General features: G+C 35.4%; 1 protein-coding gene across 2 annotated transcripts in view; it reads left to right on the forward strand.

Annotated features, from left to right (window-relative positions):
* Positions 1-2,682: 2,682 nt before the first annotated feature.
* Positions 2,683-14,954, forward strand: part of tpm4b (tropomyosin 4b) — a 13,743-nt gene continuing 1,471 nt past the window's right edge. Inside the window, exons 1-8 of one of the 2 annotated variants that reach the window (XM_026205513.1) lie at positions 2,683-2,949; positions 5,376-5,501; positions 12,652-12,785; positions 12,956-13,073; positions 13,157-13,227; positions 14,134-14,209; positions 14,640-14,702; positions 14,828-14,897. In XM_026205513.1, coding sequence (XP_026061298.1) covers positions 2,836-2,949; positions 5,376-5,501; positions 12,652-12,785; positions 12,956-13,073; positions 13,157-13,227; positions 14,134-14,209; positions 14,640-14,702; positions 14,828-14,897 — 772 coding nt within the window. In that variant the 5' untranslated portion in view covers positions 2,683-2,835. Of the gene's footprint in view, positions 2,950-5,375; positions 5,502-8,358; positions 8,667-12,651; positions 12,786-12,955; positions 13,074-13,156; positions 13,228-14,133; positions 14,210-14,639; positions 14,703-14,827; positions 14,898-14,954 lie in introns of those variants that run through there. The other variant, XM_026205514.1, reaches the window with a different exon arrangement.

The raw sequence follows: 14,954 nt of genomic DNA on the forward strand, positions 1-14,954 counted from the left end.
TCCCTCACATCTAAATCCAGCCACATGTTTGTTTAGAGCCGTTTAAGACTGTTTTGGCTTGTAAACGGTGTTTGATCTGTGCAGATTTCTCTCCTGATTCAGACCAGACCACTTTTTCACTCTAGGAAGCGTTATTATGGATTATGAACTCATATTTTAGCAGGAATCAATGTTACATTGAATCTTTTCTGCTTTTCAAGATGTTAACTGATGTATGGAGTGCTGTTGATTATTGTGATGTTTTTATCAGCTCTCATTCTGACGGCACCCATTCACTGCAGAGCATCCATTGATGAGACACTGATGCAATGCTACATTTCTCCAAACCTGACGAAGAAACAAACTCATCTACATCTTGGATGGCCTTAGTGTGAGGACATTTTCAGCAAATTGACATATTCCGGTGAGCTATCCCTTTAAGAAAGTACAGTAAATAGTTTGTAATTTAATAATGACGTTTTTAATCAGTGTTTTACCTGTAGCTTCATTTATGATCTCAGTCTGGTATCGTGAAACTGCATTCAGTTCTATTGCCGTGTGTCAAAGTCCTTGGATCTGGGATGTGTTTGGCTGAAGACATCTTCCAGACCTCATCAGCAGCATCATATCTCATGACTTACACGTCCAGCGAATGTAATATAAACTCATGTGCCGTTCTCAATGAGTGACTCACGGTCCACAGCAGGATCACAAGCCCTTAAAAGGGTTCATCCAGACTATAAAACACTTTCAAGTCATGATCTCTAAATCATCTGGAGGATGAAGGACTTGTGTGTCTCTCTCCTCCCTGGGGTCGTTACAGCCAGTCTCTCAGTAACGACCCTCTAAAGATGCCTTGATTTAATGCCTTTTTGTGATTTTAGTTGTAGTTTTGTTGGCTGTAATAACCATCGACTGTTTCCAGTCGTGCAGTGTTTGTGCTCAGTGTTGGGCTTCATTCTCAGGACCTCAGCTATGCTCTTGACTCACACTATCAAATCCGTCTATTCCCAAGGTGCCCACATGCTTTTTTGGGTGTTTTTACCATAAAAGGGCATGAGGAGACACAGATGCACTTCCTGTGGGAGGACTTTTTTCTTTCAGTGATAAAGCTAGACTCTTTCTCTCTCCTCTGTGTTTCTATCACTTGTCCTTTTTGCAGTTTCTCAAATGTGTTTATTTAAATCAAGAAACCCTTTTTTTTTCTATGTGAAAATATGGTAAAAGGTCATTTATTTCTGTGATGCTCCGCTGTATTTTCAGCATCATTCCTCCAGTCTTCAGTCTCACATGATCTTCAGAAATCATGAAAATATGATGATTTGCTGCTCAAGAAACATTTATGATTATTATCAATGTTGAAAACAGTTGTGCTGCTTCATTTTGTTGTAAAAACCATGATGCATTTTATTTTTTCAGGATTATTTGATAAATAGACAGTTCAAGAGAACGGTATTTATTTGAAATAGAAGCATTTCCTGATAAACACAGCAGAAAACAAATCAGATTTGCACAAGCATTCTCATCTCAGACTTTTTCTTGGTTAAGAATTCAGCTTTTTTCCATTTTGTTCTTTTTCTTTTTTTACTTCCACTCAAGAAGCCAAACCAACCCTGAATCAAACACATGACCGCCGATCGAACTACATGAGAACAACCAGAAAAACTCTATTGGTTGAGACAATGACAATAAAAAAAATATATATTTTAATTTTCTTTTAATTAAATTTTTTTTAATCAGAAATATGTAATTTAAATGTATATATACATTACATAATTACATATTATTTAAAATAGTAATTAATTTTAATTAATTAATAATTAATACAATTGAAAATCATATATTTCTATTATGCAAAAACATTTAAGCCTAAAATGAGATTTTTTGCAAAATAGTTTAATACTAAATTATATGTAACATATAAATGTGTGTATTTATTAAATAATAAAATAATTACGTATTTTAGATAATTTTTTACTAAAGTAAATTTTGTTGCATGTGGCTTTAATTATTTTATATTTAAACCGTATGTTCTAAATTAATTATTTAATAACACATTATATATAATATATAAACTATATCTATGTGCATGGTTTTTTTTATTGCTTGCGTATCTAAATATTTAAAATTAATTATTTAGAACTTAATTATGTTTTAATTAAACTAACCACATGTAGATTTTAAATTAGATTTTTGTGAAATTCTGTGATATTTCTGATTAAAACAGGACACTCGATGATAATTTCAAGTGTGAAATTAATTTATTATATTGATTCAGTCATGAAAAATCGGTGCTAATTTGTTAAATACCAGAATGTTGATTGAAAAAGAAAAGGTATTGATGACATCAGAAGGAAAGTCTTTTAGAATCAGAGCAAGTGACTGCAGTTTGATAAACCTCTCACATGCATTAATGAATCATTCACAGTAAGATCAGGGCTGTGTTTTAATCAGGGTCAGAGTGACTAGTTTAATGGAGTTTGAGGAGCCACTAAACCCTCTGAAGCACTTCTTGCTTCATGCACTCGCTCCAAATAAGGGAATCGGCTGACTTTAAGACGTTCTGTGGGGGAAAAGTTTGCTCGAGGAGGGGGAGCTGCACATTTTAGTGTTTATGTGTGTGTGTGTGTGTGTGTGTGTGAGGAAGGGGTCTCCTCCGGCTCATGATGTGTTTCAGTGTGGACTCTCTCTCTCTCTCTCTCTCTCTCTCTTTCAGGCATCACTCCACCTCCTCGTCTGACGAGGAAAAGCATGAGATTCCTTTCTCTCTGTCTGACTTTGCTCTAGATCCCGAAGCCTCTCGGTTTCCTCTTCATTCTCTCTCTGGTAAGAAACTCCAAGAGCAGATAGAGCAAAATGGAGGCCATTAAGAAGAAGATGCAGATGCTGAAGCTGGATAAGGAGGACGCCCTGGACCGAGCGGAGCAGGCCGAGTCTGATAGGAAGGCAGCGGAAGACAAGTGCAAACAGGTGAGACTCAGAAAGTGTTGGTGATGCCATTCTGCAGTGATGCTATCAGATGGGTTTACTTGCAGATGTACTGTATGCTGTTTAAAAGTTTGGACACTTTACTGAAAAATATTTTGCATGATTTTTTAAATGTTTTACCATAAAGACTTCTGTATAACTGCTTAAAATTAGTCTGCTTCAACATTTCAGATTTAATAAAATGCTGCTTTTTTGTTTTTTAAGTATTTGTGTAGTTTACCAGCCATTTCTGAGTGAAAAGAGTTTCAAAGTAATTCCTACATTTTCAGGATTTTTTTGTAAAATAGTTTTTTCTATTGTTTGTAAATTATTTAATAATAAATGAAATACAATAAATCCCCTCTTATATGTTTGTTTATTTAGTTAACCATCCATTCGAATAGATTTAAGAAGATTTGTGTGTGTGTGTGTGTGTGTGTGTGTGTGTGTGTGTGTGTGTTTAAAATGCAAGATTTTTGAACTTTTGTGACGATTATGATTGATACTGGAAACTATAAATTGGAGGAAAATATAACTTAAAATAATGATAATAATAAGAGTATGTATGTATATATATATATATATATATATATATATATATATATATATATATATATATATATATATATATATGCATTTACTTTATTTTATTTTGGAAAAGTATAAACAAGTGGTGCACAAATCCTATTTCAGAACTTTGCATGCATTCGGCAATGCTAAAGAAAAGAGCTGAAATATAAGGGAGTTTTCTTTATTTCATTTTATTTTTTTTATTTTTTTTTTTTTGCAGGGATTGCATAGAAGAACATTTTGGTTCTACAAAAAAATAATTTCAGTGATCACTTCCTTAAAGAACCATTTTGCACGTGTGGGTGTGTGTGTGTGTGTGTGTGTGTGTGTGAAGAACATTATCTAAAGAAACTTTTTCCAATATAAAGAACCTTTTGTGGATTAAAGAGATTCCATGGGTGATAGAAGGTCTTTATGGAACAATAAGTGCAGCCAAAGAAATCTCTAAATGCAAATAATTCCCTATATTTTTGTCAATATGGCATTTGACATGGTTGACTGGTTTTAAGGGAAACTGAAGGAGGGTGGCTTCATTCCCAGATATTCCGGGCATCAGCGGGAATGGTGAGGACTTTAAGGAGCACAGGAATAATCCAGAAGCGTGCCAGCTGTTTCTCTGTGTTTGGAGCTGTTTATGGCTCTCTGGAGTACAGCATCCCACAAATATCTCAACATCCCCAAACATTCAGACATACAACTTCTGCACATTTTCATTTGACTCATGAGCTGTTCTTATGGGATGTTAAACGGATGCCTGACAGTGTTTGAGTTTGACTTCCATGTTAAAATCTTCATTCAGAATAAAGCTTCTTTACTTAATGTTTAGAGCATTAAAAATCTATTGAATCTATCTTTTTCTCCAAGGTTCTTTATATTATGGAAAAAGGAAAAACTATCTTATTTATCTATTTATTTTTATATTATTTACTTTGATCACTGTATACAGAATAGCACGTGGTTGGGAGAAAAAAAAAATAACTCTACACCTTACAATGGAAATAAATAAAATAATTACAAAATTATATATTAATAACTTGTATAAAATATTTTGAATAAAAGTATTTTTTAATTTTTTATATAAACAGTATTCTTATTAATAATAATAAAATCAATTTTAATTTAATCTTTGATTAAAATGCCTTAATAAATTAACATCAGCTGTTACATAATTAATATTTTGCATAAATGTATTTTAACATTCATTTTATGATTATATTATATTATATTATATTATATTATATTATATTATATTATATTATATTATATTATATTATTTAGAACTGTAGCTCAGGGTGCATTTCATATGCAGTAAATATCTCCATATTTTATATTGTATTAATATTTATTGTAGTAGTTGAAGCTGGAGATTTTATTATATACAGTGTGAGTATACAGTTTTTCATTGTTGTTTTGATTTGAATGATTAGAGATTATAACTCATAAAATTCCAGTATTTCAAAATATAAGAATATTTACATTTAAGCTTCATTCGTGACCATCCATACAATATAAATTCTGGGTATCTCTTATTCTTTGAAAGCACATGGGGAAGACGGCGGACTTGTCAATGGTGAATGGAAAACAATCACTGACACCCTCCACAAAGAGGGGAAGTCACAGAGATCTAGCTGTTCACAGAGTGCTGTATCAAAGCATATTAAATGCAAAGTTGACTAGAAGGAAGAAATTGAAGGAAAAGGCACACAAGCAACAGGGATGACCGCAAACTTGTCAATATCTTAAGTGAATCATTTTGTTCATCTATCTATCTATCTATCTATCTATCTATCTATCTATCTATCTATCTATCTATCTATCTATCTATCTGTTAATCTTATGTTCTGTTCTTGGTTTTTTAGCTGGAAGACGAGTTGCTTGCTCTGCAGAAGAAACTGAAAGGAACTGAAGATGAACTGGACAGATATTCAGAAGCTCTCAAAGACGCTCAGGAGAAGCTGGAGCTGTCTGAGAAAAAGGCGACAGATGTGAGTATTCAAGCATTAGACCCTGTTTATACAGATAAAATATTTTTTCTTCAATAAGACGCCGGATTTCGGTAAAACACCATCATCTAAATCAAAAACGTATGGGATCATAATAATGAGTCCCTCACTGCTTTTATACGCATGTGGCTCTCTGGTAAATCTTTGCACCTGGTCGTGATGGGAAGCTTCAGACAGATTGTTCTCATTCCAGCAACAAAGATGCTTTAATCATAGTGGGAGCATGCCAGGAAAAAAAAAGAGAAGAAAAATTTCCCCACATTCCGTTTTGGCTACCGCTGACAGCCTTGAATAAATGTCTTTCTCATTCTGTTACCGGACGCCCCAGAGACGTCAAACGTCTTCAGTGTGCAATTTTCTAGCAAGGCTCACTTGAACTCATCAGCCTTTTTTCAACAAAGCAAGCTCGGAAAGCTGTGGAATCCGGGCTCAGATGCAGAGGAAATGGATATTTAGGGTGAGGGCAACCTCTGAAACCCATCAGGAAAAAATCTAGACCACAAAGCATGAGAGCCGGAGCTGCACAACCGAGAATCATTATAAAAAACTGTCTGGACGTGACGTCCACCATCCCAGAGCTGCATTCTTTTAAAGCAGTGGGAGAGAATGTAGGCTATACTTCTTAAAGGGACAGTGTAAAAACAAAACCTTTCTCTTACTTAAAAAATGATGCTGAAAATACAGCTGTGCATCACAGAAATAAGTTTTAGCACAATCGAACAGAAAATAGTTATTTTAAACTGCATTAAAATGTCAAATTTCTGATCAAATAAATGCAAAGAATAAAAATAATAATAATAATATTCCAAAATGTTGTATTCCTGTACACTTACATTATGTTTTTGGCAGACGCTTATATCTATTGCATGTATTTATCGTATGGCAAATAAGCTCTGTTCCAAAACCTGGACAACAATTTAAAGTCATCCTAAAAGTATTTTGGCTTTTCCAAATGCTAGATGACAAAAAATGCCTTCTTTTGACATTCACAGTATGCATTGCTTTAAATATAAATATTCTTTCAAATATTCATCGTTTTTCTATTTCACTCAATATTTGTGTTTTATACTGATTTAAAAATGACAGCATTAGCTTGCCAACATGCAAAACCAAACTATTGTAATTGAAAGAATGCGGCCTGACAGGCAGGCAATTCAGGTTTTGTAAAAGCAGTCTGAAATCTGACTTAGCACAAGCTTTAAAAATACTCATAGTTTGTTTCAAATTCATTGCATGTGCATAAAACATTCACCATCTGGATATACTGTAGATCATTACAGCACCGTCTCACTATTTGTGTAATATTTCTATACAAGGCAACAGCATAGGTCTGTACAGAGCAGTTGACTTAATTTCTTTCTTTTCACACACACACAACAAACACACGCACACACACACACAGAAAGAGAGAGAAAGAGAGAGAGAGCCCAGGAATGTGAGGAATTCAACTAAAGCAAACAATGAAACTTCAGCTCTTGAATCTAATGAATCCAACTCTTCTGCTGGGGGAAACACACACACACACACACACACACACACACACACACTCCAGCCGAAAAACACTCCCACACATGCTGGAATTGACTGAATGGAATACAAATGGTATTATGATAGCATCATGTAACTGATTATAAAAAGCTGTGGGTTACTCAAAGCCTCGCGTTAAGCTGATTTGACATAAAAAAATAATGATGTTTATTAATAATAACTGTATTAAACGATTCTTCTACCAAGTAATGCAGTTCATTATCCTGACTTTATGCTGTCATATAATGGTGCATTAATATAAATTGTAAAAAATGTGCACTCAAAGCTGTGTGTTCAGCACATACGTTTTTCTATGTGGCTCATGCGATGAGAATGTGGAGCCGAATCGATCTTTTTTATGTACACTTTACTGAGCCAGAAAATAGACCTATGTCTGTCTGGAGGTTGTGAGAGCGTGTTTCCGAGCACAGCGTGTGAAATTCATCAGAATGCAGTCAGATTGGGAACTAGACGTCTGCCCTATAACTGCTACAATTACAACAGCACTTCCTGCTGAAGAATATGTGCTGAGGAACATATGGAGAATGTGAAGAAGCTGTGGAAGGACTCGAGCTACATATGTCTAGATTCGGGTGGAGATTTACTTTAAATCTTGTGCATTTTGCATGCATGTTTGTGTGTGTGTAAATAGCAGATGTGTTTGATTTAAATTAGGGCTGCAAAATATATACATACACATAAATATAGTATACATGTATGTGTGTATTTATACATACACAATACACACACATATAGTATGTAAAGTATATGTTAACTCACATCAAAATAGTCATACCCTCTGTATTAAACGTATTATTTGACAATAATATTGTATAACAACATTGTATGTATTAATGTATTAAATGTAATACATACATTAATAATAAATTTATATAAATGACAAACAATTAGACCTCAATTGTGATGTGTGTCTGTTTAAGCCATTTTTACAATACATTTTCTTTAAAAGCCTCTCATTCCCAAAACGTAATACTATTAATCTTAATACTTATTCTGTGATGTGATGGGGATGAAGTTTCAGAAAAATGACAGAATTCATGTTTTAAATAAATGCATTAATAAATGCATAAATACAACTACTGTTTTTTTTCTGTGCACTGAGGATTTTCAGCAGTCATATCTCAATTATGATGCATCGCAATCACAGCATGGTCATTCATAAGAAACACCAAATATGTCCAGAAGTCAGCACATAATAGCAGCAGGAGTCAAACAGGAAGACCACCCCCTGATGTCATCTGAAACCCGCATCTTCTTCCTGGGATTGGACTATTTTTGCGCATTCCTGCCCTTTTTTCCAGAATTCCTCATTCTTCGGCTCCGCGATTCAGCGACGCGCAAATGGAAAGTTTGCGACGGTTTTGAGACGCACAGAAGCTGATCCAAATCCGCGCTCTTGGTTTATTTAGAAAGTCGCCTTTCCACACGGAGTTTGCAGATCGCTCAGGGGGTTTGCATGAAGTTTTGGAGATGTCTGTGAAGTCTTTAGACGCCGTGAAGCGGAAGATCCAGAGTCTGCAGCAGCAGGCGGATGATGCGCAGGACAGGGCGCAGTTTCTAGAGACGCAGCTGGACAATGAACGAGACCTGCGGGACAAAGTGAGGAAATCACCATCCTTGCACTCCTCTTTCTTTCTCTACTGCTTCTGTCTGCTGCTTTTCGCGCGTTTCGGTCCTCGCTGAACAAAAATAGTGCAGACCGGGGCTAGTTGTCACACTTTAGCGCATGTTTCTCACGGTATTTTAGCGTGATGCTACACCGGGGCATGTTGTCACGCTGCCTGAAAAAAGTTTTTACTAAAAGACCAGTTGCACAAATTATTTAACAGTATGAGTATTTTAGTGAATTTTACACTCAAATCAAAAATTCCAGTAGGTTAGAGAATGGGGCTAGTTGTCACCATTACTTACCCTAACCCTAAACTAAATATAGGCTAACACAAAAACGTCAAAGCATTGACTAACCAATATTGTAATGAATAAACTGTAGGCTATACATTTAAAACATCTACCCTCATTAAGGTTTATAAACCATCGCTAGAGAAAACAAGGGTTTGTGTTATCAAGGCAAAATGTCATGTGTTTTATATTTAAAAATTTTATCTTCTCTTTCATTCATTTCTGATGGACACAAAAAGAGTTTAGTAGTTTTTTGGGGGGATTTTTGTGTTTTATGATTGTTTTACCATTTACATTTAGCTGGAAAATATGTTTTTGAAGAAAGGTTATTATGTGCAAATCAGTGTCAATAAAAGCAGCAGGTTGCCAATTGTGACAACTTACCCCGCTATAGTTAACCTGTGTTAAATGAATAAACTTCATCTGGTGGAGGTTTTTAGCAGATTACTTTCTTGTCAAGACTTTAATGAACTTACAAAAATAAACTTCATACTATCATAGAAAATTAATCTCATATGAAATATCACCATGGTGGAAAGACTTTTAAACACTTGGTGGTTTAATCAGCTTGTGTTGAATGTGCATTTTTTTTGTTTTGATGATTCCCCTCATCCCCTGAGGTTACAACAACTATATTGAAGGGCTTTAATATACAGCAGTCAACAGGCAACCTTAATAATAAATCCTTTTATTCGTTTGTGGATTTGCTTGAGCTAGACAGAACTAGCCTACTGAACATAAATAAAATGTGCAAAAGGATTTTGAAAAAATACCCTTAGAAAGAGCTACTGCATTACTGCATTCAAACTTCCAAACTGACTCAAATGATTCGCGAACCAGCTCCGAACTCCCGAACTGACTCAAATGATTCGCGAACCAGCTCCGAACTCCCGAACTGACTCAGATGATTCGCGAACCCGCTACGAACTCCCGAACTGATTCAAATGATTCGCGTTCCCCAAACTGATTCAAATGATTCGCGAATCCGCTTTGAACTCCCGAACTGACTCAAATGATTCGCGAACCCGCTACGAACTCCTGAACTGACTCAGATGATTCGCGTTCCCCAAACTTACTCAAATGATTCGCGAATCCGCTTTGAACTCCCGAACTGACTCAAATGATTCGTGATCCCACTCCGAACTCCCGAACTGATTCAAATGATTCGCGATCCACAAACTGACTCAAATGATTCGCGAACCCGCTTTGAACTCCCGAACTGACTCAAATGATTCGCGAACCCACTTTGAACTCCCGAACTGACTCAAATGATTCGCAAACCCGCTACGAACTCTCGAATTGATTCAAATGATCCGCGAAGCCGCTCTGAACTCCCAAATTGATTCAAATGATTTACGATCCCCAAACTGACTCAATGATTCGCGAACCCGCTCTGAACTCTCAAATTGATTCAAATGATCCGCGAAGCAGCTCCGAACTCCCGAACTGATTCAAATGATTTGCGTTCCCCAAACTGACTCAAATGATTCGCAAACCCACTCCGAACTCCCGAACTGACTCAAATGATTCGCGAACCCGCTCCGATTTCTCGAACTAATTCAAATGATCCGCGAAGCTGCTCCGAACTCCCGAACTGGTTCAAGTGATTCATGCTCCATACTCCGTACTAGGAATTATTAGGAAGCGTGCATTGTGAAGGGCGCTCTGAAAAGCAGCAGTGAAGGCAAAGGATTAAAACCTCTATTAAAACAGATGTCCAAATGAACGTACCAGTACGCTAAAAGCACGTCCTGGGCGAACGGAGAGGTGGTGGTATGCTCAAGAGGTCTATTTGGAAGTGGCGGTACTGAGTACCAGTGTGTACCGGCCCACTTAAAGCACTGATTTAAAAAAAAAAAAATTACTCAAGATGGGTTTGGTGAAACCACTTTGTCCTGGGTGTTAAAGTGGCATTTCTTCTCTATTTGGTGGAAAGAAAAATATTATTTTGAAAGTAAGCCTACATGACTGAATCTGGAAAACACTTCCAAATGTTTTCCACATCTAACTCTCGACCTTTTACCTTCGTCAGCACTTACCTTTTCTTTTCTTTTCTTTAAAAAAAAAACAGCTAAATGTAAATGTTAATGTAAAAATGTATAGTATTATATTATGGTTTATGTGAATTTTTTATTAATTTGGGACATTTTTCACAATTTTTTTAAAGGATTAAACTGACCACTAATATAACCACACAACAGCCCCTTTTCCTGGAAACGGCTGTCCACAATTAGTCGGGGGCATGACATTCTTCACATTCTCACTTCCTGTCTGATTTGTTGCTGTGTGCTTTCATCCAAACATATGTCTCTTTAGAAAACCATGACCCAGATGCCCTTTTATCCATATATCTTTGGAAAGCAGATCCAAAACATCAGCAGATGCAGTAAATGACTGTACTGCAGGAGACTCCGTCGTGATCTGCTTCCTCATCTCAGCTGAAATGAGACACATTACAATCTCAGTAAAGCATCAACAGCTGATTTACTTTTGAAGCTAGAAGTGAATCTAACTAACATTCCTCCTGTCTGTGTATCTGTGGAGCAGCACAAAGGATTCATTCCAATAATCCATTTAGTGTCCTGATATTTGTGCATTAAAGACCAAAAGTATTTGCAGCTTTTAAAGACTCATAATGGTATGATAATCAGATGCGTGTTTGAGCACCTTATAAGGCATGAGGCCCACTCTGTTCTGTGTTAGAGGAAGTGGGCGTGGCCAGAGGAAAACTCTCATTCAAATGAGTGAAACTGAAAGAATCAGCTTCACATACGCTTACAGTTCTCTTTTAGAAACAGTTAGTTTAGCTTTTATAAAATAAAAAGGATTTTAGTATCATGGAGATTATAGCTTTTTCATTTTGTCAGTTTATATATATATATATATATATATATATATATATATATATATATATATATATATATATATATATATATGTTTGTATATAAAATCAGAAAAAGTTTATATTTTATATAACATTTTTGAATATTATTATTATTTATTATATATAAATGTTTATATATTATAATATATTTATATTAAAATATACTTTATAATATACTTTATATAATATATAAAAATTTATAATATATTGTATTATTTATTAATTAATTTAGAACATGTTTGGTTTATTAAAGAGGTGAAAAATATTTAGAAATATTAATTGGCAACTAGCTGAAATAAAATAAGTTTAAGCTAAGCAGTGATATACTTTTATAGTTTTTGTTAATATTTTGAATTAGATTTAATTTTTATATTGTCTGATTATAGTTTAAAAAATAGTAATTTTGTTGTGTTTCACAGTAGATTTATTTATTCTTTTAAACATTTTTATTTCAGTTGTAGTTATTAGTTACTTTAAACACAAACTTGTACTATTATTGGCAACGGAGGGCATAAATAATATAAAATCAAAAAGACAAATGAGATCAGTAAAGATTATTATTATTTTTAATATCTGTACATTTCTATTAGGTGTCAATCCTACAAGGATCTACAAAGATCTTACTGGATAAGCTGACATTTCTTTATTTCCTAATGTTTTGTTATGTTAGAATTCCAGTTTATCCAGAAGGATTTTAGCAGATTGTTTTAAGATCCAGACTAGCTTCTAATAGCATTCCTGTAGGATCTTTGGATCCTGCCTCGTAGCCGGACTCTTTAAGCACTGCTTCTCTGTTGCCAGGCGGAAGGAGACGTGGCCGCTCTGAACCGCAGGATCCAGCTGGTGGAGGAGGAACTGGACCAAGCTCAGGAGAGACTGGCCACGGCGCTCCAGAAACTAGAAGAGGCCGAGAAAGCAGCGGATGAGAGCGAGAGGTCCAAACAAACACATGCATCTGTGCACATTATTATTCAACTACTGGTGTGCATCAGTTGCACAATAAAAATCATGCATCATGAAATTGTTCACTAAGAACTGCTGTCATGAAATGCATAACAAATCATGCATTTCTTTGTTGTTGTTGTTTTTGTTTTTTTGCATCCAGAGGAATAAAGGTGATTGAGAATCGTGCGATAAAAGATGAGGAGAAAATGGAAATTCAGGAAATACAGCTCAAAGAAGCCCAACACATCGCTGAGGAGGCCGACCGCAAATATGAAGAGGTCAGACACACACACACACACACACACTCTTCAAACGGTTTGAGTCGGGAGTGGATCTGTGGACGTCCTCTGTGTGTTTGCAGGTCGCTCGGAAGCTGGTGATTCTGGAGACTGAACTGGAAAGAGCAGAAGAGAGAGCAGGGATTGCAGAACTGTTAGTACACATCTTTAACTAACACACAGGCAGATTCAGTTAACCACAACACGACTTGCTGACCTACACTGAAAAAACAAATGGGTTTGCTTTGAAACTGTTTTCCCAGGAAGCCCGCTTCAGCCACCGAATAAACAATTGTGCAATTGTGAGAAATTTAAAAAAGTCAGATTTTAGATTTTACAATTCTGACTTTTTTGTGAGTTATAAAGTCAGGACTGATTTTTTTAGTATGTTTTACAAGAAAATTGTATTTTAGGCTTTCTACTTCCTGCTTAATTCAATGTGAATTTACCAGCAGCTTGTGAGTAAAAATTATGGAAGTTTGTTTCTGCCCATGAAAAAAAAAAAAAAAAATGATTGCGACTTAATCTCACAATTTTGATTTTTGCATTAAATAAACTCATGAACATTTTTTTTTTGGAATTGCGAGACAAATTTGTAGCTGCTAGTTATAAAATCAGCATTGTTTGATATAAAATCGCAATTGCGAGAAAAAGCCATAATTGCGAGAAAAAGTCTGATTTGTTCATATCCCACAATTCTCGAAATTCAGACTTTTTTCCTCGCAATTCCAACATTTTGCTTGCAATTGTGATTTTACTGTATATCAAGCAATTCTGACTGAGTTTATAACTCGCAAATACAAGTTTAATTTTGAGAAAAAGGCAAGATTGCGAGTTTATTTCATGCAATTCTGAGAAATGTAAACTCACAATTACGAAAAAAATATTTTTTTTTTCAGGGGTGGAAACAAGCTTCCGATATTTTTTACTCAGAAACTTGCTTTTTTCTTAAGGGTTCTTTAGGAAACCAAAAACAGTTCTTCTTTAGCATCCCTCCAAAAACACCCTTTTAGAGTCTTTATTTTTAAGAGTCTACCAATTTTTATCTATGCTTTTACAGTAAAGGAGGAGACCTGGAGGAAGAACTGAAAAACGTAACCAACAACCTCAAGTCTTTAGAAGCTCAATCAGATAAGGTAAGTCAGCTGACCAATGACTCATAATACCACAGAGCAGAACAAAATTCTGTGTAAATTATTCATAATGCATTCTGATCTGAGCTGTTGCATTGAATTGAATATGATGATTCATGAATGATGATTTACAAATGAATAATTTGCACAGAAACTTTCTCATGAATGAGGCTATTTTATTGATTATATAGCGTTAAGCTCATAAATCACACTGTTTATTTATTTTTTTATTAAATTATTACCTTGTCTATTCAGTTTTAGTAGTATTTTTATTGCTGGGTCAATAAAATGCATTTCTTTTCAATGCATTTCAGTACTTTTACAATTTGCGAAAACTTCCACTTGATTGATCCAGGGTTAAATCTGAGACCTGAAGAAAAACCAGTTGAGAACCAGTGGTCTGATTAACCCTTTGCTTGTTTTCTGTCTGCAGTATTCAGAGAAAGAGGATAAGTATGAAGAGGAGATCAAAGTTCTCACTGATAGACTGAAAGAGGTGAGTGTTTAACCTAAACCAGCGGTGCATTCTCACAGTTTTGCATGCAAGTCTCTCTTTCGTAGGCCAGATGCATGCCGTTCTCTGACCTTTCACATCTTTGCTCTCTGCATTTCCCCCTGTAGGCCGAGACTCGTGCTGAGTTTGCAGAAAGGAGTGTGAACAAGCTGGAAAAGACCATCGATGAACTCGAAGGTAAGCTGTGATTCAGTCCTGAGGAATTCCAGCTGACGACGTCACCAAAACCATCAG

Source organism: Carassius auratus, chromosome 27, assembly GCF_003368295.1.
Source record: "Carassius auratus strain Wakin chromosome 27, ASM336829v1, whole genome shotgun sequence".
Classification (NCBI taxonomy): Eukaryota; Metazoa; Chordata; class Actinopteri; order Cypriniformes; family Cyprinidae; genus Carassius; species Carassius auratus.